Source organism: Protobothrops mucrosquamatus, unplaced genomic scaffold, assembly GCF_001527695.2.
Source record: "Protobothrops mucrosquamatus isolate PMUCROS unplaced genomic scaffold, P.Mucros_1.0 scaffold21, whole genome shotgun sequence".
NCBI classification, from domain to species: domain Eukaryota; kingdom Metazoa; phylum Chordata; class Lepidosauria; order Squamata; family Viperidae; genus Protobothrops; species Protobothrops mucrosquamatus.
In genome coordinates, this window is record NW_015386406.1 from 1,327,661 (window position 1) to 1,351,928 (window position 24,268).

Sequence of the window (24,268 nt, forward strand, 5' to 3'; positions counted from 1 at the left end):
AACAGGATGCTAGATTCCATCACTGAGACAAGGAGTACAAAGGGCCGGTGTATAATATCTAATTGTACAAAAGGACTGGGATTTCTCAATGACTGCTCATCTGGAGTCTCAAGGGCATGCTCACTGTGGTTTCCTGATTTTTAGAAGCCAGTTTAAAAAATGAGTGTATTAAAGAGTAATTTGCCTGAAAGTTCAGGAAGTTTGGAGTGGTGAAGGGCGGGTGGAAAGGGGAGAAAAAAAAGGGAAGGAAAGAATAAAGGAAGGAGGGAGAAAGACCAAGACTGAGAGACAGGAGAAAGAGAAGAAGAGAAAGCAAAGAATTCTCACCACATTGGCTTGGACATGATTGCATTTGTCATCTGTTTTCTTTTCCCTTTAGGATGTTCACCATGGCAACGGTACACAGCAGGCTTTTTATTCTGACCCCAGCATCCTGTATGTCTCTCTGCATCGCTATGATGAAGGCAACTTCTTCCCTGGCAGCGGAGCCCCAAATGAGGTTAGGTTTATTTCTTTACAACCCCATTTTTTATTTGTATCTTTTCAGGTAATTGCATTGCATGATTACCCCTAATTTTCTCATCCTACATTGGTGCTCTAAATTGCATTAGATTACCAAATGGTCCACTGGGAGTGGGGACAGGGTGGAACAAGTGTATAACCCAGAACAGTCCTTGTCAAGTGGGGCCAGGTTGATTTGACATGCTGTTTGAAGTTGGTTTCAAAAGGACATTTTTGTGCATTTTCTTATTTTGATTCACTCTCTGCCTTTCCTCTCCATTTTCCCTCTGGCATTTCCCCCTCCTTCCCCCTCCTCCTCTTAGGTTGGAAGTGGCCCTGGTGAAGGTTATAATATAAATATTGCTTGGACAGGTGGCCTAGATCCCCCCATGGGAGATGTGGAGTACCTCACAGCATTCAGGTTGGTTCCTGTTTCTTTTTCAAAGTGCCAAATAGAAGTAATAGGCTGGAATCTACCAGCGTTAGAATACAGCAGCCTTGACAATCAGAAAAATGACCCATGGTGGAACTGGCTTAAAGTAAACATCTCTTATTATATAGTATCTGGAGACCTCTTTTACTTTACTTTTTTTTTTAAAAAAAAATCAGTGTTAATATGCTGGCCACCCACAAAATAGAATATGGTTTATTTGTTGCCCAAAACAGATTGCTAGAGAAGCGTTGTCTTTTTTCTTTTTCCTATAAACTGATAAGTTTTTTCAAAGCCAAGGAATGAATAGACCCACAGAAAAACAGACAGAGAGAATCCATCAGTGCAAATATATTTTATTGCAGATTCTGGTGATTTTCCAGCAATTTACTTCATTATTACCACATTTGGAAATCTTTCATAGCAATATTATTACCAACCAACAAATTCAGGGTAGCTTCATAACCAGCACCATGCATGTTTCCTGGCAAAAGTGAAGAAATATTGTTGCTGTGGGGTGGGAGTTCATATTTTTTTTAATAAATAAATGAAAGGAATAGTTTGTCACTACAGTCTTCTGGGATATTTTTGACCTTCAAATCTAACCTGCAACATTCCTATTTCTGCAGTCTTCAATCCTAATACTAAACAGGTTTTATATTGCTCAGGTTCCCAATCCAGATTAGATCAGCTGCCATTTGTTGAGTACTAAGGAAAGGCATATGGAAGCAAATCTCTTTGATTCGCATTGACTCTTTTATTTAAGACTAGCTGTATCCGGCCACGCGTTGCTGTGGCTCAGTTTGGTTAAATGGAAAAGAAAGAAAAGAGAAAGCGCACGTTTGTAATATGTTTAATTTCACAATGCTTACGTCCAACAGATGGCGCTGTTTTTCAAAAAAAGCATGTTTTACCTGTCACAGGTGTGACATCTATATAATAGTAGGTATATAAAAACACGCGCGTATTCGAATGCAACGTTGTGTCAAAATTTCAAAGCAATCGGTGAAGAACTTTCGGAGATTTAAGATTTTGAACAAACGAACATTTACATTTTTATTTATATAGATTGAGATGCAAGGATTTGAAAATAAATAGATATAAAGATATAGAATGAAGAGATAATTGGCTTTACTGATTGACCATCAGGTGTAAGTGAAACATTGGCAGGAAAATTCTGCTTGTCCATAACATATTTGGAAAACTGTATGGAAAATGTCCACGTAGTGAATTTGGTCAGAAATAAATTGTTCCTCTGCATATTGATCTGTTTTTGTTACCTTACATAGGTAAAAGTCTCATTAAAAATTATACATTTGGTAAATAGCATTTTGTTATTACTATAATATCTTAACCTGACCACTGCACTAAAATTAGGGAATAACTCATATCTTATACAGACTTTCCTGTTAATCACAAAAAGTGGGTCACAAGTGTGCCTTGCATGATAATCTGGCAAGTGACTACAGTATAAAGATACTGCTCCTTCCATTATCTGTATACAATAATTTAATTGACTTTTATATAGATCCTTCCATATCTTTAATATAGTAAATTGACTTCTACATAGGTTCTTCACTTTGATCTCTATGATTGAAACACATATGCATTATATATTGGGGGACAGCCTATTTGCAGTCTTTTAGCCATGGATGCCCAAAACATGAAAGTGGAGGATAGATGACCTTTGTATGGTCACAGAGGGGTCCAGGTTCATTGTAACCCCACTTCTTACCTCACTTTTTCAACAAAACTGTTAGAATAGATAGGGATCCAATAAATTTCATAAATAGAGGAGTGGTGTGTGTGCATGTGTGTGCTGTTACATTACTATGAATTTTCTTAGCAGAAGTAGCCCTTTTTACTAAGCAGAAACTAAAGGTAGTTGTTAGCTGATTGGCAGCTAATTTCTAGAAATTTCAATCATCTTTGGTCCATTGTACTGGCTAATCAGTGCTAGAATCAAGGGCCATAATAATGATAATGATAACAATGATGGCTTATACCCTAGATTAGGATCCAGAAGTTGTATACTGGAGCAAGTTTTACATTTAACCACTTCTTCTACTTGTACTTCTCTGAATTTCTCCTACTATCCCAACTATAGGTTAGCAGCATCTTCCAATGCAGCATTTATATTACTCTGTGACTAAGACCTCTTCTCGGTGGAATCCTCTTATCCAAACAATAGTTTCAAGCCTTCAGATGGCATTTTCAACCACAACATGTATTTTCCACCTATTTAGTTTGTTTACTAGCTTTATAAGTCCCTATGCCTAATACATAAAGGGGCTTATAAAGCAGGTAGGTTTTGTCTATTGTTCTCCACTCTTATCATAATACCATGCTAACCTTCCAGTTATCTGTCAGAAAGCATTTTCATTTTGCAGGAAATGACAATTAGGGGCCACATTCATAGTTTTTGATGTATTTTACTAACTCTAAGAAGAATAGAATAGAATAGAATAGAATAGAATAGAATAGAATAGAATAGAATAGAGCTGGAAGGAACCTTGGAGGTCTTCTAGTCCAGCCCTCCGCTCAAGCAGGAGAAGCTATACCATCTCAGACAAGTGACTGTCCAGTCTCTTCTTCAAAACATCCAGTGATGGAGTGCCCACGATTTCTGAATGTTAATTGTCTTCACTATTAGGAATTTTCTCTTTAGTTCCAGGTTGCTTCTCTCTTTGATCAGTTTCCAACCATTGTTTCTTGTCCTGCCCTCTTGTGCTTTGGATAACAACAACAACAACAACAACAACAACAACAACAACAATAATAATAATAATAATAATAATAATAATAATAATAAAGTTGGAAGGGACCTTGGAGGTCATCTAGTCCAATTCCCTGCTCAGGCAGGAAACCCTATACCATTTCAGACAAATGGCTGTCCAGTCTCTTCTTAAAAACTTCCAGTGTTGGAGCATTCACTGCTTCTGGAGGCAGGTTGTTCCACTTGTTAATTGTTATAACTGTCAGGAAGTTTCTCCAGCACTGGAGATGGAGGATCCACCCATGGGTTGAGACTGTATTCCTGCCCAATCAGATCAAGTCAGCCAAAGTTGTCACGCCCTGTCCCTGGACCTATGCCCAGTCTTGACTTGATCTTGCCCAAGGACAGGACGTACAACTCTGGCTCGTAGGGGCTATCTAAATTATAGTGGTTCCTCCATCTTCAGTACTACAATTGGTAAAGTAGATAAAATAAATTTCAGTCCCTCTGTCAGCTCTACTGTGGGGGGTGATTTATTGGGAGACAGAAGGGGGCCCCTTCTTTCTCCCCTCCCTCCAAGAGTTCACAGGGTAGGACCATTTAATTGGACTTGTTAAAATCAAAATTTCAAACGCACATAGCGGAGCGTATTTAGGGCTTGCTCCAGCAGCTCCGTTAGCGGCAGGGACTGACGAGGATTCAAAAGCTCTCAGTTCCCTCCATTCTCTCCTCTCCGCGGTCTGACGAAGCGAGAAAGGCCGTTCGGCTGCTCTCCTTCCTTTGGCGATTGGCCTCTTGTGACGGGGATTGCGGCTGCATCCCCGGGGAGGCCAATTATAGCGGAAAACGCCCGAGGAAATGGTTCGGCTGAAGGCTTCCTCGGCGAGTTGTTTTCTGGCAGCGGAGATCGCGGCTGCACCCCCGGAGAGGCAAAACGACTGAGGAAGCCGTTCGGCTGAAGGCTTCCTCGGCGAGTTGTTTTTCTAGCAGCGGGGATCGCGGCTGCATCCCTGGAAGAGGCAAAATGAGCGAAACCGCTGTTTTTGACGTTTGCGGCTGCGGCGCTCCGAAACAGGACAGAGGCTGGCCGAACGTTAATTTGATCTTTTTCGGCCGTTTCCTTCGGAGCGGACAGCTGGTCAGCTGGTTAGAGGCTGATCACGGTGCCGCCTCGCTCCCATAGGGGTTTCTTCAACTTCCAACTGTAAGGATTTGACGGTTGGGGTTTTTATTTTTTGGCGCGGCCACCATTTTGTCACAGGGAATAGAATTAATCATCCCAGAGACTGAAGTCTAGAAGCCAAATTTCATGGAGGCTTAGTCAGTTTTCTGACCACCTTCCCCTGGGAGATCAGGAATCGGGGAGAAAATAGTCTCCAGAAAAAGAAAAAAAGTTATTCTCATATTTTCAGTGTGCCATCTAATTCCCTCAGGGCAAGCCACCATTTTATAGGCGGCGGCCATTTTGTCACCAAGAGTACTATCAATTTTTCCAAAGGCCTTATTTTCATAGCTTGGTGGCTCCTGGCCTCTATAATTAACAACTTTATTGGGCAACCTGCAGCCAATTCTTGTGCTGTGTACTAATTTCAGCACTCACTGGAAGTTTGTTGGCGTGCATTTGTTTTTCACTGTTCAGTTACTTCCAGTGATTCAGGGGACTTACGGTGACCCCTCAGAGCACCGGTCCTTGCTTGTGACACGTTTGCCACGGGCACCAGGCACTCCCATTGCGTGTCTGTCGTTGCCTGTGGTTGGATCAATACCTGGGTCCCAGGCGTCCTCTGGAATTGCGTCTGGTCGCACCCAAGGTGGTAATTCCCTCTAGATACCGGTGGCCCCCAATTGAGCCCCTGCGCTATCAGAGGATGGAACGTATGGAGCCCCTTGAGAAGGAGGTCGTGTCCCCTTCATTGGCTGGCATGAGTCCTATGCCATCTCATCCGGACGAATCCGAAAGGGCTGCGCAAAATACTAAGCCAAAATCTGCGAAAAAGTTATCCAAGGGGGCAGATAAGCACGCCACCAGGAGACACCAAGCTCTGGAAAAGGAGTTCTCTAGGGCACAAAAAATTGCTTGACTAGACAATCCTCAGACTGGGGGGCGGGTGCAGGAGTCCCAGATTCCACTTAAACAGTCACTCCAGTGTATGCCAGAGGCCACTTTCACCCCTACAGCGGCTGGACTTCGCCAGGCCGAACAGATTCCCTTCCCTTCAGAGGAGTGATTGTCCATGTTGATTGCTCAGGCAGTGGACCGCGCTCTGAACGCTAGGGCAGTTCCTAAACCTCCAGTCATAGTTCCCCCTGCTATCCCACTTCAGACAGATGAACCTCAGTCCGGCCCCTCTTCACCTGCTGAATCCTTGTATTCTGAGGGGTTATCGCTACCTGATCAGGACTCTGACCAGGAGTTTCCGATGTCTGAGGAAGAGGAACAGTTGGTGGACGCTCCGGCGCCCACTGGAATGTTTCACCCTTCAGCATTTGTTACGTTGCTCCGCAAGGTCTCTTCCACCGCACACCGTGGGTCTGAGCCCCCTTCTACAACGACTGCTGTTGCTCCTGATTCGGACCTTGATTCAAATTTTATTGAACCGGTGGCAGCTCAGCACCGGATCCCATGTCCACCCATGTTCCTAACTGCGGTTAAGAAACAATGGGCGTTACCTGCCTCCTTTCCCCTTCCGAGTTCCACGGACAAAAAACTGTTCAACGTGGCCAAGGAACTGGAGGACGCGCTGGAGGTCCCTGCGGTGGACGAGCCTTTTGGACCATTGATTTCTCCAACAGCCATAGCGGGGGATGTGTCGGAGGCATTGAAGTCAGAGGACCGTAAGTGCGAGTTGTCTTTTCGCAGGATCCACCAGGCTTCCGCTTGGGCCATTAGAGCAACGACCTCAGCGTCGTTTTTCACTAGAGCAGCCCACCGTTGGCTAAAACAACTGCAGGCCCGCACCCCCAAGGATGATGTCTGCTCTCAACAGGACATCAGTAAGATGGTAGCAGCAATGGAGTACGCCTCGGATGCTACGCTCCAGGCGACTAAGTTTGCTTCCAGAGCCATGGCTTCAGGGATCACCAGTCGACGCATGCTTTGGCTTAAGCATTGGCATGCTGATGCCAAATCCAAGTGGCGTCTGTCCTCTGCCCCTTACCTGGGTGGTAAATTATTCGGTGAGGCTTTGACTCCTTATCTCTCAGAGAATAAGGATAAGCGCAAAGTGCTCAACCATATCCTTAAGAAACCAGACAGGAAACAAAATTATTTCTCCCGTAGACAGTCCTTTCGGGGGGGGAATAGATACAACTATTCACACTCTTTTCATCCCTTCCCACCCAGGACGGACCGTCAAGAGGGGCAATTTGACAGGCAGGTGAGCAAGCCCAGGCAACAATACCAAGGTAACCAGGGTAAGCGGCCCTTTCGTGGGGGCGGCCGGCCATTTCGGCGCTCCAGGTGACTCCCCGGCAACGGGACCTCCCATAGGGGGCAGACTATCGCTGTTCTTCCACCAATGGGAGGCCACCACCACGGACAGGTGGGTCCTAAACACAATACGGTCCGGCCTCTACCTGGAGTTCATCTCCACGCTTGTAAACAGGTTCATTTCTTGCCCATTCCCCCGAAACCTAGCCAAAAGAAACCTGATGAGCCAGGCCATCCAGCATCTTCTGGAGATATGGGCCGTAGAAACCGTTCCGGTGGACCAGAGAGGGCGGGGATTTTACTCCATCCTCTTTGTCGTTCCAAAACCGTCAGGAGGATGGAGAGCCATCCTGGATCTAAAAAATTTGAATCATATATCAAAAATTCAAGATGCAGACACTCCGCTCCATTTTGGGGAGCGTGAGAAAGGGAGACTTCCTGACATCCATCGATCTCACGGAAGCGTATCTCCATATCCCCATCTCTATCAATCACCGGCGATTTCTACGGTTCAGTTACCAGGGAAAGCACTATCAATACAGAGCTCTACCCTTTGGCCTCTCGTCGGCCCCCAGGGTGTTTACCAAGATCCTGGCGGTCCTGGCAGCTCGCCTTCGGATGGTACCGATCAGGGTCCAGTGTTACCTGGACGACATCCTGATCCAGTCAACCTCCGCCCACTCGACACGACAGGATCTCGACCGGGTAGTACAGCTGCTCCAGGATCACGGGTTCTCGGTAAACTTCCCCAAGAGTCATATGGTCCCCACGACTCGGCTACTGCATTTAGGGGCCGTCATAGACACCAGGGAATGCCGGGTGTATCTGTCTCAGGAACGTTTGACCAACCTGAGAAAATCCATCCGCCAAGTACGCAAGGGGCAGAAGGTTTCTCTGCTCAGTCTTTCCAGGGTGCTAGGACAGATGATATCAGCCATAGACATAGTGCCGTGGGCCAGGCTCCACTCCAGGGAATTGCAGTGGTTCCTACTCCCCTTCCAGAGACAGAACATCAGTGCCTCTCAGAGAAGGGTGAGGCTTCCATCTCAGACCTCGCTTTCCCTCAAATGGTGGCTGTCCCCAGCCGTCCTCAAAGGGTCGTTGTTCAAGGAGCCGGAGCGGCTCCTCCTCACGACCGATGCCAGCCTCTTTGGATGGGGGGCGCATCTTCGTTCCCACTGGGCACAGGGCCGTTGGTCTCAGTCGGACCTCCTCCACGACATCAACTGGTTGGAACTGAGGGCCGTACATCTAGCTCTCCTTCACTTCCACAGCCAGGTCCGGAGGCGTCATGTACTTGTCCTCATGGACAACATGACGGCCAAGGCTCATGTAAACAGATAGGGGGGCACTCATTCTCGGATCCTTCTGAACGAGGCATTAATATTGGGGACTTGGGCAGAGCACAACCTAGCGTCCGTCAAGGCCGAGCACATCTCGGAGAAGGACAATACCCAGGCAGATGTCTTGAGCAGAGCGACAATAGACCACTCAGAGTGGAGGATTCACCTGAGGGTCTTCAAAGAGATCTGCCATCGCTTTGGTCTACCATCAGTGGACCTATTCGCCTCACCGGCCAACACCCAGCTCCCCCGCTTCTTCTCCCGCTTCCCGGCTCAGGGAGCGGAACAGGTAGATGCGCTGCGCTCTCCGTGGCCTCGGGGTCTGCTGTATACTTTCCCACCTCTCCCTCTTCTCCCGGCGGTGGTACGCAAACTGCTCCGGGAAGACGCAGAGGTTCTACTGGTAGCCCCGTATTGGCCACGGAGACCGTGGTTTGCCGACCTGCTGGGTCTCTCCACAACAGATCCGTGGAGGATTCCGTCAGACAGGATATCACTCAGTCAAGGGGCCATTCTACATCCGGATCCCCAGTGGCTGCAGCTAGCCGTCTGGCACTTGAGCGCAACTATTTGTCGAGGCTATCTTGCTCTTTAAGGGTCATTGAGGTTATACAGGCATCCTGTCGCCCATCCACGGATCACATCTATGAGGCAACGTGGAAAACCTTTTGTGCTTGGTGCGACAAACATAAATTGTCTCTCTCACGACTCAATATTCCTAATATTTTGGAATATCTGTCGGATGGATTGGACAAAGGGTTGGCCCCTAATACCTTGCGTAGGCAACTAGCTGCGCTCTCTACTGTTCTCGCCTGGGAACACGGAGGGTCGTTAGCTCACCACCCACTGCTACGCTCCTTTCTTAAGGGGGCAGCTAACATCAGGCCACCGACAGTACATAGATATCCTTCCTGGGAGTTGCCCCGGGTTCTTAGGGCTCTAACAAGGTCGCCCTTCGAACCATTAGCATCGTGCGATATGAGTCACCTGTCTCATAAGGCAGCCTTTTTAGTGGCCATCACGTCGGCTCGACGTATATCAGAGCTGGCGGCACTGTCGGTCCGTAAGGATTTGTGCATTTTCCGACCGGACCGTGTGGTACTCCGTCTGGACCCTACCTTTGTCCCAAAGGTGAATTCCCTCTTTCACAGGAGTCAGGAGGTTATTCTACCTGACTTTTGCCCTAAACCATCGCGTACCCTGGAACGGCAATGGCATTGCTTAGATGTCTGCAGGGCGCTCCGTTACTATATTGCATGGACAGCGGACTTCCGCGCATCAGAAGCCTTGTTTGTCTCCTTTCACCCCTCTTCCAAGGGTAGGAAGGTTTCCTCTTCCACCATTGGCAGGTGGATTAGGGCGTGCATCACCGAGGCATATCGAGCGGAGTCATTGCCAGTTCCACGAGGGGTCACAGCGCACTCCACACAGAGCGCTTCCACGTCTGCGGCTTGGAACACTCAAGCGACCATCGAGGAGGTTTGTAGAGCGGCCACATGGTCCACTCCTTCGCCTTTTATTCGGCACTACAAGGTCGATAAATTTGCCTCGGCAGAGGCTTCCTTTGGTAGGAGGGTCCTCCAGCAAGTAGTATGCCAAAGTGCCACACCGGACCGGTCTGCTTCCCACCCTCAGGGACAGTAGGCTTTGGTATGTCCCATGGGTGGATCCTCCATCTCCAGTGCTGGAGAAGGGAAGTTGTCTTACCTGAACGCCTTTTCTCAGCACGGAGATGGAGGATCCACCTCCCTCCCTGTTTATAGAGAATTGTTTAGCCTTATGGGTAATTAGTGTATGAGCCAGTACGTCGTCGATCAGTCAAGGTCTACGCTCACGTCAAGACTGGGCATAGGTCCAGGGACAGGGCGTGACAACTTTGGCTGACTTGATCTGATTGGGCAGGAATACAGTCTCAACCCATGGGTGGATCCTCCATCTCCGTGCTGAGAAAAGGCGTTCAGGTAAGACAACGCCCCTTCTCCTTAGTTCTAGGTTGCTTCTTGTCCTGCCTTCAGGTGCTTTGGAGAATAGCTTGACTCCCTCTTCTTTGTGGCAGCCCCTAAGATATTGGAACACTGCTATCATGTCCCCCTTCATCCTTCTCTTCATTAAACTAGACATACCCAATTCCAGCAACTGTTCCTTATATGTTTTAGCCTCCAATCCTCTAATCATCTTTGTTGCTCTTCTCTGTACTCTTTCTAGAGTCTCAACATCTTTTTTACATCATAGTGACCAAAACTGGATGCAGTATTCCAAGTGTGACCTTATCAAGGCATTGTAAAGTGGTATTAATACTTCACCAGATCTTGATTCTATCCCTTTGTTAATGCAGCCTAACACTGTGTTGGCTTTTTTGGCAGCTGCAGCACACTGCTGGCTCATATCTAAGTGATTGTCCACTAGGACTCTGAGATCCCTCTCACAGTTGCTATTATTGAGCAAAGTACCACCTATACTATACCTGTACATTTTTTCTTGCCTAAATGTAGAACTTTACTTTTTTCACCATTGAATTTCATTTTGTTAGATAGCACCCAGAGTCCAAGTCTGTCCAGATTCTCCTGTATCTTAAGCCTATCTTCTGGAGTATTGGCTATTCCTGCCAGCTTGGTTTTGTCTGCAAATTTAATGAGTTCCCCATCTATCCCTTCATCCAAATTGTTGATGAAGATGTTGAAGAGCACTGGGCCAAAACAGAACCCTGGGGCACCCCACTACACACTTCCCTCCATGTAGATGCAGTTCCATTGAGGACCACATGCTGAGTACTGCCAGTCAGCCAGCTACGAATCCATCTGGTGGTGATGCTGTCTAACCCATGCTGTCTAATCCACATTTTTCTATCTTCTCAAGTAGTAGGTTGTGATCTACTTTATCAAATGCCTTACTGAAGTTCAAATAAATTATATCCACAGCATTCCTCTGGTCCACTAATTTTGTCACCTATTCAAAGAATGCAATAAGATTTGTCTGGCATGATCTGTTTTTGACAAACCCATGTTGGGTTTTAGTAATGTCTTTGTTTGCCTAGGTGTTCGCTGATTAGTTGTTTGATTATCTTTTCTAGAATCTTCCCAGGTATTGAGGTCAGGCTGATAGATCTGTAGTTTCCTGGATCTATTTTTTTCCCTTTTTTTGAAGATGGGAACTACATCAGCTCTTTTCCAGTCCTCTGGTAGTTCCCCAGTGCTCCAGGATCTTTGAAAAATATAGTTCAGGGGTTCTGAGATCACATCTGCCAGTTCCTTGAGAACCTTGGGGTGTAATCCATCTGGTCCTGGTGATTTGGACTCATCTAGGCTGGACAGGAGCTCACGTACCATTTTCTTGCCTATCTTGTGTTTCTAATCTGTTTTTTATGGTACTGTTTTTGATAGGTTGGATTGTTTTTTTCCCTTTGTGTAAAGACAGATGCAAAAAACAAGTTAAATAGTTCTGCTTTCTCCCTGTTGCTTATCACCTTCTTGCCACTTTCCCCCACTAATGGACCAATCATTTCCTTCACTTTTGTCTTGTTTTTTACATGTTGAAAGAAGGTTTTTTTTTGTTATTTTTGACTTTGGTTGCAAGCCTTAGTAATTTAATCCTCTCTTCTTTGGGGCAGCCTCAAATACTGGAATACTGCTATCATATCATCCCTATTTCTTCTTTTCTTTAGACTAGCCAAACCCAAGTCCTGCAGCCGTTCTTCGTATGTTTTAGTCTCCAGACCTTTAATCATCTTAGTTGCTCTTCTCTGAACTTTTTCCAAGGTCTCAACATCTTTTTTGTAGTATGGTGACCAAAATTGGTTGCATTATTCCAGGTATGATCTCACTAGGATTTTATAAAGGGATACTAGTACTTTTTGTGATCTTGATTCTATGCCTCTGTTTATAGAACCCAGGATTGTATTAGCTTTTTTGGCTAACTGCTGCACACTGTTGGCTCATAGTCAAGTGATCGTCCACTAGGACTCCAAGGTCCCTCTCACAGTTACTATTTTTGAGCCAGGTCTCACCTAATCTGTACTTATACCCTTGATTTTTCCTGCCTAAATGTATGACTTTGCTTTTCTCCACATTAAATTTCATTTTGTTGGATAGAGCCCATTGTTCAAGTTTGTCAAGATCTTTTTGGATCCTGAGCTTGTCTTCTGGGTGTTGGCTATTCCTGCCAGTTTAGTGTCATCTGTAAATTTGATAAGTTCCCCATTGATGAAGATATTAAAGAGTATTGGGCCTAAGATGGGGCCTTGTGGTACCCCATCGCTTACTTCTCTCCATGTGGATGTAGTACCATTGAGGATTACTCACTGAGTATGGTGTGTCAGCCAACTACAGATCCATGGTGGTGATGTTGTCTATCCCACCTTTTTCTAGCTTACTAAGCAGCAGGTTGTGGTGTACTTTGTCAAATGCCTTACTGAAATCTAAATATACTATGTCCACAGAATTTTGCTAATCTACTAATTTAGCACTTTTATCAAAGAATGAAATAAGATTGGTTTGGCATGATCTCTTTTTAACAAACCTATGCTGGCTACTGCTTCTAGTTGTTCGCAGATGTTTTTTGATTATCTTTTCCAGGATCTTCCCAGGTATTGATGTTAGACTGATTGGTCTGTAGTTTCCTGGGTCTGTTTTTCTTTTCTTTTCTTTTCTTGAAGATGGGAACCACATCAGCCCTCAGGCACTTACCCAGTACTCCAGGATTTTTGAAAGATATGATACAATGGTTCTGAGATAACAACTGCCAGCTCCTTCAGAATTCTGGGATGTAATTTGTTGGCTCCTGGTGATTTATATTTGTCAAGATCAGTTAGGTGTTCTCTTACCATTCTCCAGCATGATTGGATGGAGAATCCACAAATGGGTTGTCTTAATCTTCCTGCTCCAATAAGACTAAGTCTGAAGTGTAAGTACGCCTCTGCTCTGCAATAATCCCCAGTTTTAGACTTAGTCTTGTGCTCAACAGACGCGTATTTCAGACTTCCAGGAGCAGAAGGATTAAGACAGGTTGTACACCTATGGATTTTCCTTCCCTTCATTCTGGACATTAGATCAATTCTTCATAATAGTTTTAAAAATTAATTGGACTTTTCCTAATCAGGAAGATCCTGTTTTGGGATTTTCCTGCAGGCTACTGCCTGCCTCAAATTAAAAATTAATTGGACTTTTTCCTAATCAGGAAGATCCTGCTTTGGGACTTCCCTGCAGAGTACTGCTTGCAATTTGAAAATTATTTGGACTTTCCCTAGTCAGGAAGATCCTGCTTGGGATTTCCCTGCAGACTCTGCCTGCCTCAATTTGAATTGCTCACCCTTCGTGCGAGCCGTCCTGTGCTTAAATTCATCGGAGCTCACTGCTGACCAGCGCGGAGCTTTAGAAGCTTGAATTTCAAGCCAGCTGCGTCAGGCTGACGGAGAGTCAGCGCGACCTTTCCCAATGCCTCCCTTACCGTTCTTGACTTTGCTGACCCGGCTGGGTCCCGGTTAGGGAGAGGACGATTACGAGGATTCCGCGGCGAGGCCAGCCTGCTGATCGGCGCAGGAGTGTGTAAGCGATTGGGGCGAGTTGCCGGCAGATCGGGTGGCATTTTAGGCGCGAAATTCGCGTGGCCGCTGTTCCCTTGCAGCCAAGCCTCAGGAGCTCTCATAAGGAGCAAGGACCAAATTACTGAGGCACGGCCACCAATCGAGAGAGGCCCTCAGCTAGGCTCTTCATTCAGCCTCAGAGGCCTCTTTGGCAGTTATTTTGGGCGTGCTTGAATTGCGGCTGCCATTTTGTTTACGGCCGCCATTTTGTTTGCCATCTGAATACAGGCTTAGCGTCCTGGTTGATCTTGGGGAGGGCAAGCTCGTCCCCACAAGGACACATTGCTTTACCAGTTGTCCCCCACCACCCCTCCCTCATCCGAATTCCTACCTAGACCTCGGAATTGTATTCCTTGAGGGAGGTGACTCTCTTCAGTGGTAAATTAGAGCGCTGAGGGGGGCGCTTTACCACTTGAATTGATCCATCAGAGTATCTGCTGCCTCAGCCTCATAGGGAGCTTTAACAGGAGATTCCCTAATCCAAAGTTATAGTTAAAAGGGGAATTTTTCTAGCAAGATGGCAGATAATTCCTTCCCTCTGTCCTCACTGATTCCCCCGCCAGGAAGAAACACAAGGCCTCTACAGAGGCGGCGGGGAAGATGATATCAAAGGCCAAGACCCAGCCCTCCAAAAAGCCTAGAACGGCTGGCAGGGAGGCCAAAAGATATAATCAGATCCTAGAAGGAGAAATCTCCAGGGCAAGGTCAATGGCTCCAGGGGATGTACAGACCACTATTTCACCTGGTGGTTCTATATTTGAGCCCCAGTCAGGCCATTGTAATTTAACCCCAGGGGCCTGGTCTCCTCCCAGGGAGACAACACAAGTAGAACCTATCCGGTCAGGTCTAACCCTAGAAGTGCAGGGGGGTACCGCACAGGCCCTATCTGGGCCACAGGCTACATTTACGCCCACTGCAGCAGGGCTTCGCCCCCCTGAACCACAGACACTTGGGCCTGATCAGTTTCAGGCTATGATAACTCAGGCCTTTGCCCAGTTCATGGCCTCATCCATCTCCCAATGACTTCCACAAGCTCCCACCACGACTCCAGGGTCGCTCCTCCACCCTGCAACACCAGACTTCGCACAGGAGGCTTCCTCGCAATCGGATCCTGCAGGCTTTGATCCTTCAGGCCTGCTCCTGTCGGACGACGAGGATGTCTCAACTCCGGACCCGACTCCCCCCGCCGGTCTTTTTGATCATTCCCTCTTCAGCTCCTTGCTGCTCAAGGCCTGCACAACAGTTAACATCACCCCGGAGCAGGAGGCCCAACCAACTCCATCTACATCTAAGGATCCCAATCCGCTTTATGCTGAACCGGTGGTACCACAAAAACATGTTCCCTGCCCCCCCTTCATCCGCAACACAGTGCAGAAGCAGTGGGGTAACCTGGAGTCTATCCCCAATCTGGGAACTTCGGAGAAGGGTTTATTTAATGTGGCTCCCTCTTTCGCCTCCTTACTAGAGGTTCCAAAAATTGATGAGCCTCTTAACTCTCTCTTTTCTAACACAAATATTCCAGAGGACTTGGCCAAAGCGCTTAAGGCAGAGGACAAAAAGTTTGAAGCTGCCTTGCGCAGATCGCATCAGGCATCGGCCTGGGCAATCAAGGCCTCCACATCCATGGCCTTCTTCGCTCGGGCTTCCGTACTGTGGCTCTGTGAACTCCAGGACATGATCCCTCTTGACCAGGTTCGTGTTCATCAGAACCTGGGTAAGTTGGTAGCCACATCCCAGTACTTGGCTGACGCCTCCCTCCATACCGCCAGATACTCTTCACAAGCCATAGTGGCAGACATTTCAGTCCGCAGACTTTTGTGGCTCAAAAAGTGGCGGGCGGACCTAAAAGCTAAGTGGCGCTTGGCTACTAAGCCTTATGCTGGGGGACACCTTTTTGGTGAAGCCCTCAACCCTTACTTGATAGAGGGCAAGACTCTTATTAACAACACTAAGAGGGGGGTAAGCGTTCGGGGCGGGGCTTCACAGAACTACTATTGCAGGCAGTCCTTTCAGCCAGCCTCAAACTGGGACTGGCCCCAGACCTCCCGTCCTTTCTATCAGAGATCGGAGCGCCAACAGGACCGTCCTGCATCCAGACCCCGGCCACAATACCAGTCCAAGTGGCCCTTTCGATGCTCAGGAGGATGCTCTTTCAAGCGAGGGAAGTGACTCCAGGGGCACTCCACTCATAGGGGGCCGGCTTTCCCTTTACTCCAAAGCATGGGCAGCCACTACCATGGACTCATGGGTCTTGAACACCATAGCTCAGGGTCTAATGTTGGAGATTTGGTCCAGTCCACCGGATCACTTCCGGGCTTGTCCCACCCCCATGAACAAGAACAGGGCGGCCCTCATGTCAGAGGCCATCTCCCTCCTATCACAGATACGGGCCATAGAGCCAGTGCCGGAGGATGAGAGGAGGCGGGGGTTTTACTCCACTCTCTTTGTAGTCCCGAAGGCCTCGGGGGGCTGGAGGGCAATTTTAGATTTAAAAGGTCTAAATCACTATCTGATGTACAGGAAGTTCAAGATGCAGTCACTACAATCGATCTTAGCCAGCATCAGAAAAGGGGACTTCCTGACATCAATAGACCTGACAGAGGCATATTTACATATCCCAATTCTCCCTGGGCATCACAAATTTCTCAGGTTTTGTTATGCCCACCAGCACTATCAGTACAGGGCCCTACCATTCGGCCTCTCTTCAGCACCCAGAGTATTTACAAAGATACTGGCAGTGCTGGCTGCCCACTTGAGACAGTCTCCAATCAGAGTTCAGTGTTACCTGCACGACATTCTGATACAGTCCTCCTCCATCCAGAGGGCTCGGTCAGATCTCGCCCTCGCTGTCAGGACCTTTCAGGAGCACGGGTTTTCTGTCAATTTTCAGAAAAGCCATGCAGTGCCCTCAACCCGGCTCCTGCACCTAGGGGCAGTCATAGACATGAACAATTGCACAGTCTATCTGTCACAGGACCGGCAGGACAGCATTCGGGCCCTTGTTCATCAAATCCGGAGAGCATCCTTAGTCTTGTTGTCCCAACTCCTGGGGAAGATGGTGTCCTGTATACAAATCATTCTGTGGGCATGCCTTCACGCCCGGGAGCTGCAGTGGCTTCTAATCCAATTCCAGAGGCTACGCATCAGTGCTTCCAACCAGAGGGTTCGAGTTCCGCGTCCGGCATTGAACTCCCTTCGATGGTGGGCCTCCCCAGCTATGTCAAGGGGAACAGAGTTCAAAGAACCAGCCAGAATCACCCTGGCCACGGACGCCAGCCTGTTCGGCTGGGGAGCGCATCTCCAGTCGCATTGGGCTCAGGGTCGGTGGTCCCAGAAGAAATTGAAAAACAATATAAACTGGCTGGAACTCAGGGCCATACGTCTGGCCTTACGACATTTCAGCAGCAAGTTATTGGGGCAGCATGTCCTGGTGCTTAAAGACAACATTGCTGCAAAGGCCCACGTGAACAGACAGGGGGGACCAGGTCCAGGCCTCTCATGGAGGAGGCCCAATTGTTGGGGTCTTGGGCAGAAATCAATCTTGCTTCCATCAGGGCGGAGCATATCTCTGGAGTGGCCAACCAGCAGGCGGACTCATTGAGCAGAGCAACTGTGGACCATGCCGAATGGCGCCCGGACTCGGGATTGTTCAGGGAGATCGTGGACAGGTTTGGTCCCCCAACCTTAGACCTCTTTGCTTCCCCAGCCAGCTCCCAACTCCCGAGATTCTTTTCCAGGTTTCAGTCTCCAACAGCAGAAGGGACGGATGCCCTCCGCAGTCCCTGGCCCAGAGAACTGCTTTATGCTTTTCCTCCCTTGCCACTTCTCCCCACGACGATCCGCAAGATCCTGCACGAACGAGCGGAGATCCTCCTGATTGCACCACATTGGCCGAGACGTCCGTGGTTCGCCGACCTGGTAGAGCTCTCCGCCTCCCCTCCATGGAGGATTCCAGCAGATCGTATTGCCCTCAGGGGGTACTTCAGCACCCGGACCCACAGTGGCTCCAACTAACCGTTTGGCACTTGAGAGGCGGGCCTTGACCCGAGACTCATATTCATCGAGGGTGATTGCCATGATTCAGCAATCCAAGCGCCCCTCAATGAATAGAATCTATGATGCCACATGGAGGAGCTTCTGTACCTGGTGCTCTGGTCGTAAGGTAGAGCTTTCGGACATTTCTGTTCCGATTGTTTTGGAATTCCTGATGGATGGGTTGGACAAGGGTCTATCCTCAAGCACCATCTGCAGACAGGTCGCAGCTCTATTTACGGTACTCATGTGTGACAATTCCGCTCCCTTGGCACCCCACCCCACAGTGCGTTCCTTTTTAAAGGGAGCTGCTAATGCCAGGCTACCAACAGTCCACCAGTATCCTTCTTGGAACCTACACCGGGTCTTACAGGCCCTCGTCTCACCACCGTTCGAGCCCATTACCGCATGTTCCCTTAAGCTATTGTCTATGAAGGTGGCATTTCTCGTGGCGGTCACGTTGGCCAGGCGTATTTTAATTTTTGTTTCTAGTTTCCCTTTTGCAGTATTTTTTGGGGGGTATGCTATACTATAATTTCTTTTTGTGTGAAGACTGATGCAAACAATGAGTTAAGCAGCTGTTTTCTCCCTAATGCTTGTTACTTCCTTGTCATCTTCTCTCTTTAGTGAACCAACAGTTTTCTTGACTTTTTTCTTGTTATTAATATGTTGAAAGAAACTTTTTTATTATCCTTGATTTCTGTTGCAAGACTTTGTTCATTCTTTCCTGACTTCATTTTTGCATGTTCTGGCTGTCTGCTGATAATCAGCCTTAGTCTGGCTGTCTGCTGATAATCAGCCTCTTTCCATTTTTTTGTCCTTTTTGTTTTTCAGTTTGTCTGAAAGATCTTTGTGTAGCCATACTGGTTTCTTTTTTACTTTCTTTTTTCTTTTTCACTGGTATTGTGCTGGACTGGGCTTTTATGATAGCATTTTTCAGAGTTTCCCATGCTTCTTGAGTTGTTTTCCCCTTTAGGATTTTCATCCATGGAATTTTTCCTTCGTTGTCTCTGAATTTGTTAAAATCAGCTCTTTTGAAGTTTAAGACTCTGGTTGAATTATTTTCTATTGCTAGTGTTTGCATTATATTGAATTCCAGTATGACGTGATCACTTTTCCCCAAGGTTCTGGCAACTTCAACTTCCTCTACCACTTCTTCTCTATTAGTAAGAATTAGATCCAGTACAGCTTTACTTCTAGTTTCCTCCTCTACCTTTTGGATGACAAAGTTGCTGGCTAGATTGGTTAGGAATCTGTTTGATCTCCCGCTCACTGCAGTTTGTCTCCAGCTAATATCTGGGTAGTTGACGTCTCCCATTACTACTGTGATATGCTTCCTACATACATTTGTTAACTGGTTGGCAAAGAGTCCATCTATTTCCTCTGATTGGTTGGGTCATCTGTAGTATATCCCTATGGCAATGTCACTTTTTCCCCTTTTATATTGACCCATATAGATTATGGAGGGCTTTTATCTTTGATCATGTGCATTTCTGTAGATATGTAGTATTATTTTACATATAGTGCAACTCCCCCTCTTCTTTTTGTAGACCTGTTTCTTTTGAACAATTTGTATCCATCCATCAGTCCATTCCAGTCATAGGTTTCGTCCCACCAGGTTTCTGTAATGCCAACTAGGTCATACCCATGCTCGTGTACTATTGCTGCTAGTTCACCCTATTTGTTCCCTAAGCTTTGAGCATTAGTATATAAGCATTTAAAACTTTTATGTCTGTGACTTTTATGAATGATGGCCATAGATTTACAAGCTATCTTTGTTAGCATCAATTCTTACAGAAATCTCTCTATTATCCTCCTTTGCTTACAATGAGGAATATTCTTTTCATCTGCTGCTTTATTAATGGCTTACTTTCATATAGTAGAAGTAATTATTGATATCCATTTCTCCACTTTATAAGGTATGAATTCATTTTAGTCATGGTAGGTCAGGTTTGCTCATATGATATTGCACATGTCTGAACAAGATACTGTTTTCTTCATCTATCTGCACAAGTGTCCTCTTTGGTGGTTATCTAGTTTCAACTTTTGTGCCATATTTCACGTGATCCAAGGTTCTGAGACAACTATAATAATTGTTTTCTTATCCCTTCACTTATTATTCAGTTCACAGGGATGACAATAGTTCGATCAAGAGAGGCATCTTCTTTTCATTTCAGCATTTCATATTGCAAGATCTCTCACATGTGGTTTTTTTTCCAATGTACAATAATGAATTTTAACAGTGCTGGCAGCCACAACTTCTAATTTGCTTTCATCTAAATGAGCCTCTCAGAGACATCATACTTCCACACTGTTTGACCAAGTTCAAATTGTACAAAGTTGTACAACTGTATTCCCCCCCCCCCCCAATAATATCAGTGACTATCTCCATTGGTGACTGGCTATAAGCAACTTGGGAAACTCAATACTCCTCTAAGCGATGTTGTATTGTTTTCAGGAATTAAAGGGGAATAATGGAACTGCAACTAATCCTGATGCCCACATGAGATGAGAGTATAATAAAGAATCCACTGGAGTTGGAAGGCTAATAAATTTAAATAGATAAACAGGAAAATAAGAAATTCTTAGGCCCTAGAGCAGAATTCCCCCAACCTTTTGGGTTTAGCAGTCCTGAATGAGGGGAGGGGGAAAAGAGGGGATGGTTTTGTGGGAGGTTCAGCACATGTACGTACATGTGCATATGCATGAACACCCATTGCTCATGTGGGTGGGGCAGTGAGTGCTTGTGCAAGTGGGCCCATGAATGCCTGTGACACTTGTGTGAATGGGACTGCGAATGCTTGCAACACTCACTTGAGTAGGGCCACGAATGCTCGCGATGCTCACAATGATGCATACACACACACTGTAAAGCCACTCATGCAGCCCGGTGGCCAATAGGACCCCCTGCAGGTTAGGGATCCCTGCCCTATAGGATTCTGAAGATGCATGTAGATACATAAAATCCATGCATGTGAATTCAACACATAGGAAATCACCAAATTGTGGAAAGTTTGCTTTAAACATTTCCTGTTTGCAAGTCTCACCCCACTCCCAATTCCACATTCAAGTAAACAAATGCAATTTCTTCTCTTCTACCCAGTTTTGACTGATGCAAATCAAGGTTCTTGTTGCAGTCATACTATTCAAAGCTGGTTAAGATGGTCAGCTTTGGTTAGGAATCTCAAGTTAAATTAGCAACAGTTAACTTTTCAACTTTTCCAACTAACAGTGAAACTCACAATTTTGGCTCTAACCACTGTCATAACTTATAGCTTCAAATGTTATATCTAATGCATACCTTCCTGGCATTACAAATATACCACAAAATCTATAAACCCTGCTTTCTCTCTCTCTCATCTCAACACTCTTGGGTGGTCTTTGAATATAGTATTGAGATGGTTTTGCATTCAGACATAACACACCTGAAATTGACACTTAACGCCAAACATGGGGTTGGGAAAGGAAGCATGAAGTCACAGCCTTGCACTGTTTCTGTGAAATGGGTTTTGATCTCATATATGTCATTTGCCTATCATGGCAAACACCTAGTCAAAGATTCAATTACTTAAAACTATGCTGTCAAAACTGGTAAACCTCAAATGCAAAACTCTAATACTTCCATTTATCCTTTGCCAAGATATTTGTATAGTTTTCAAAAGTAGTATTTCAATGGCTTGGTGCTATTATTCAGGTTCTCTCACCTCTTATTTTTTTTTTTTAGTTTACAATCAGTTTCAGATATTGAATAAAGGTATAATATTAAACATATTTGACTGAGTAAACATATAATCATACCACTATCAGAAAAGTACTCACAGTACTGATGGCATATCACTTTGAGGAAGCAGAATTATATTTTGAGGTAATTTAACACAAGCTATGAATTATTTCTAATGCAGCCTGAATCTTATTAATCTAGGAATGCTTAAATGTTTGTAGTATATTGTTATTTGAGGTTAGCTTATATTTAATCTTTTTTCCAAAACGTCAAGGGGCCAAATAAAGTAGTTTAGAATGTTACATGTCACACAGTGTCACACAGTGACTGAAAGAAGATTTCAGATAATGGAAATGGAGTCTCTCTGCTATAGACCAGCACTATAGCCACTATACCACATTGGCTTTTGAATTGTGTACTATTATTCTTCACCCAGCACCTCTGTACAAAAGGACATTCAGAACCGTTCCTATTCATTGAAAAGAAAATTAGTGGGGGAAACACAAATTAATCATATATGAATTCTAGGGAAGGAAAAAAATACTCCATCTATTTCTTCATTTCTTCAAGTCTTCTACTTTTTCTAAAATGAGTTTATCTACTTTATTGCTATGCCTGATTGCAGCATCATGATTCCCACAATATCCACATTGAATATCCTTTCATGACAATGGAGAATATTCTTAGAAAAATCTGTGGTCATTCTCTGTGGAAAAAAATATCTCCTTTTTTCTGATATATATACATTTCTATCCTAAATTCCATTCTGTCTACTGACAAATAGACAGTTCATGTGCATTTATGAAGATAGGGTTATTCTATTTGGAGAGAAGTCCTACTTGCTATTCTAGCATCTCTATATGTCCTTATTCTTTCCTCCTGTCTCTCTCCTCAGAATTGCAGCATACAAAATGAAACAACTTCAAAGGCTTTTGCAGAGACTTTGAAAATGGTTTCTGACATCAGAATGTTCTAAAGAGGTGTTATTCAAACTGCTCTCAAATAGGGAGATTAAATGTATCTGGTGGCCCTAGGATGTCATTAGAAATCAGCCTCTTTCGTTGATAGTTTGAATCAAATGTTTTTGGAAGCATGTAAAAGAATAATCCTACACCGTGTCAGTTATAATTTACCTTGCTTAGTCCATTATGGCTAAAGTGACTGCAATTTTTTTCTCTTTCATTTTAAGCCAATTATAGTCTCCCAAAATTGGAAAAAATACCTCAAATTACTTAGGGAGTACTGGGCAAACAAGAGTAAATGATCAAAGATTATAGGTATGGTTGAAATATATATAAAATCCAAATAATCCATTGCAAGAGGAAGTGCTCTTCACTGAAAATTATGGACCCTACTTTACTGTGCTGGTCCATTGGCAAATAGTGTTTTTTTTTACTTTTTAATATAGGGCTGAAGAAGAATTAGTGGCCAAAGTAGCCCAGATAACTTCCAGCAGGGAATACTAGAACCTATGTCTCTCTACTAGCACCTTAACATAGCACCATATTGCGTCTTATATGTGGAAACAGGAAATGGAGGTGCAGAGGAATGGTTGAAGACTAGTTTTAGTTTTGGCTAGATAAATGAGCATATTGTCCTGTTTAGGTCAGTATCCAGGAATGCCTGCCCAAAAGATAGCTTTGTTAAAGAAGAAGAGTGTGATAATAAATTAGTAGAAAATAATCAAAAACTGAGCTGTCTTTTCAAATTTTCCTCAATTTTATAAAGGGATAACTCTTGTTATTTTTGGTTTCATATCAGAAATAATAGAAATATGTTATCTTGAAATATATTTTCATTTTGATTATTAAACTCTTCCAGACTGAATGTTTTAAAAAAGAAAAATCTTATACTGAATTCCATTACTACTATTGATGTACTTGCATAATTTACTACTACATTTGATATGTTGTGTTAACACATCAACACATTTCAAACTAGCAAGAACTATTAAATCAGTTTAAAACTATATGCCCCCTCCTTCTCTTCCTGTTCTCTTTTATATAATGTTTGGAAGTTTCTAAACCTGACTAAAACCATAATTTTTCAACCTATCAAATGCCAACCAGCCATGTGAAATAATAATAGATTATTGTCTATTGAAAAAAATGCACTGGAAAATTATGAAGATGGGATACAATATAGTAAAGAGGGGAAAACAGAGGGGAAAGAAATTCACAAGCTCAGAATTCATGCTTTTTAAATATTTCACCTAGAAATTGATCTCTTGCTTGAAGTGCTAATGTTTAGGGAAAAGAAAAAAGTGTTGGAGAAACAAGTTTATAAATCTGAGCTCCTGTCTGCAAATTCTTATAAAACTATGTCATGAGTTTAAGTTTATATCAGTATAACCTTAGTGAAAAAAGGATTGTACTGGAATATCTGTGAGTCTGAATTTGAAAAAACAATTGAAAACATAGTAAAGGTTGGAGGCTCAAATGGAATTTGGCTTTGGGCAATAGATCTTCTGTATAAATCTGGGGGGCAGGAAAACAGAATTATCAATGGAATTTTTTT

The 24,268-nt window shown here is 44.9% G+C and overlaps 1 protein-coding gene across 1 annotated transcript in view; it reads left to right on the forward strand.

Annotated features, from left to right (window-relative positions):
• The window catches only part of HDAC9 (histone deacetylase 9), a 237,649-nt gene that overhangs the window by 150,541 nt on the left and 62,840 nt on the right, over positions 1-24,268 (forward strand). Inside the window, exons 18-19 of the mRNA XM_015810790.1 lie at positions 380-499; positions 825-922. Of these exons, the coding sequence (XP_015666276.1) occupies positions 380-499; positions 825-922 (218 nt within the window). The remainder of the gene's footprint in view (positions 1-379; positions 500-824; positions 923-24,268) is intronic.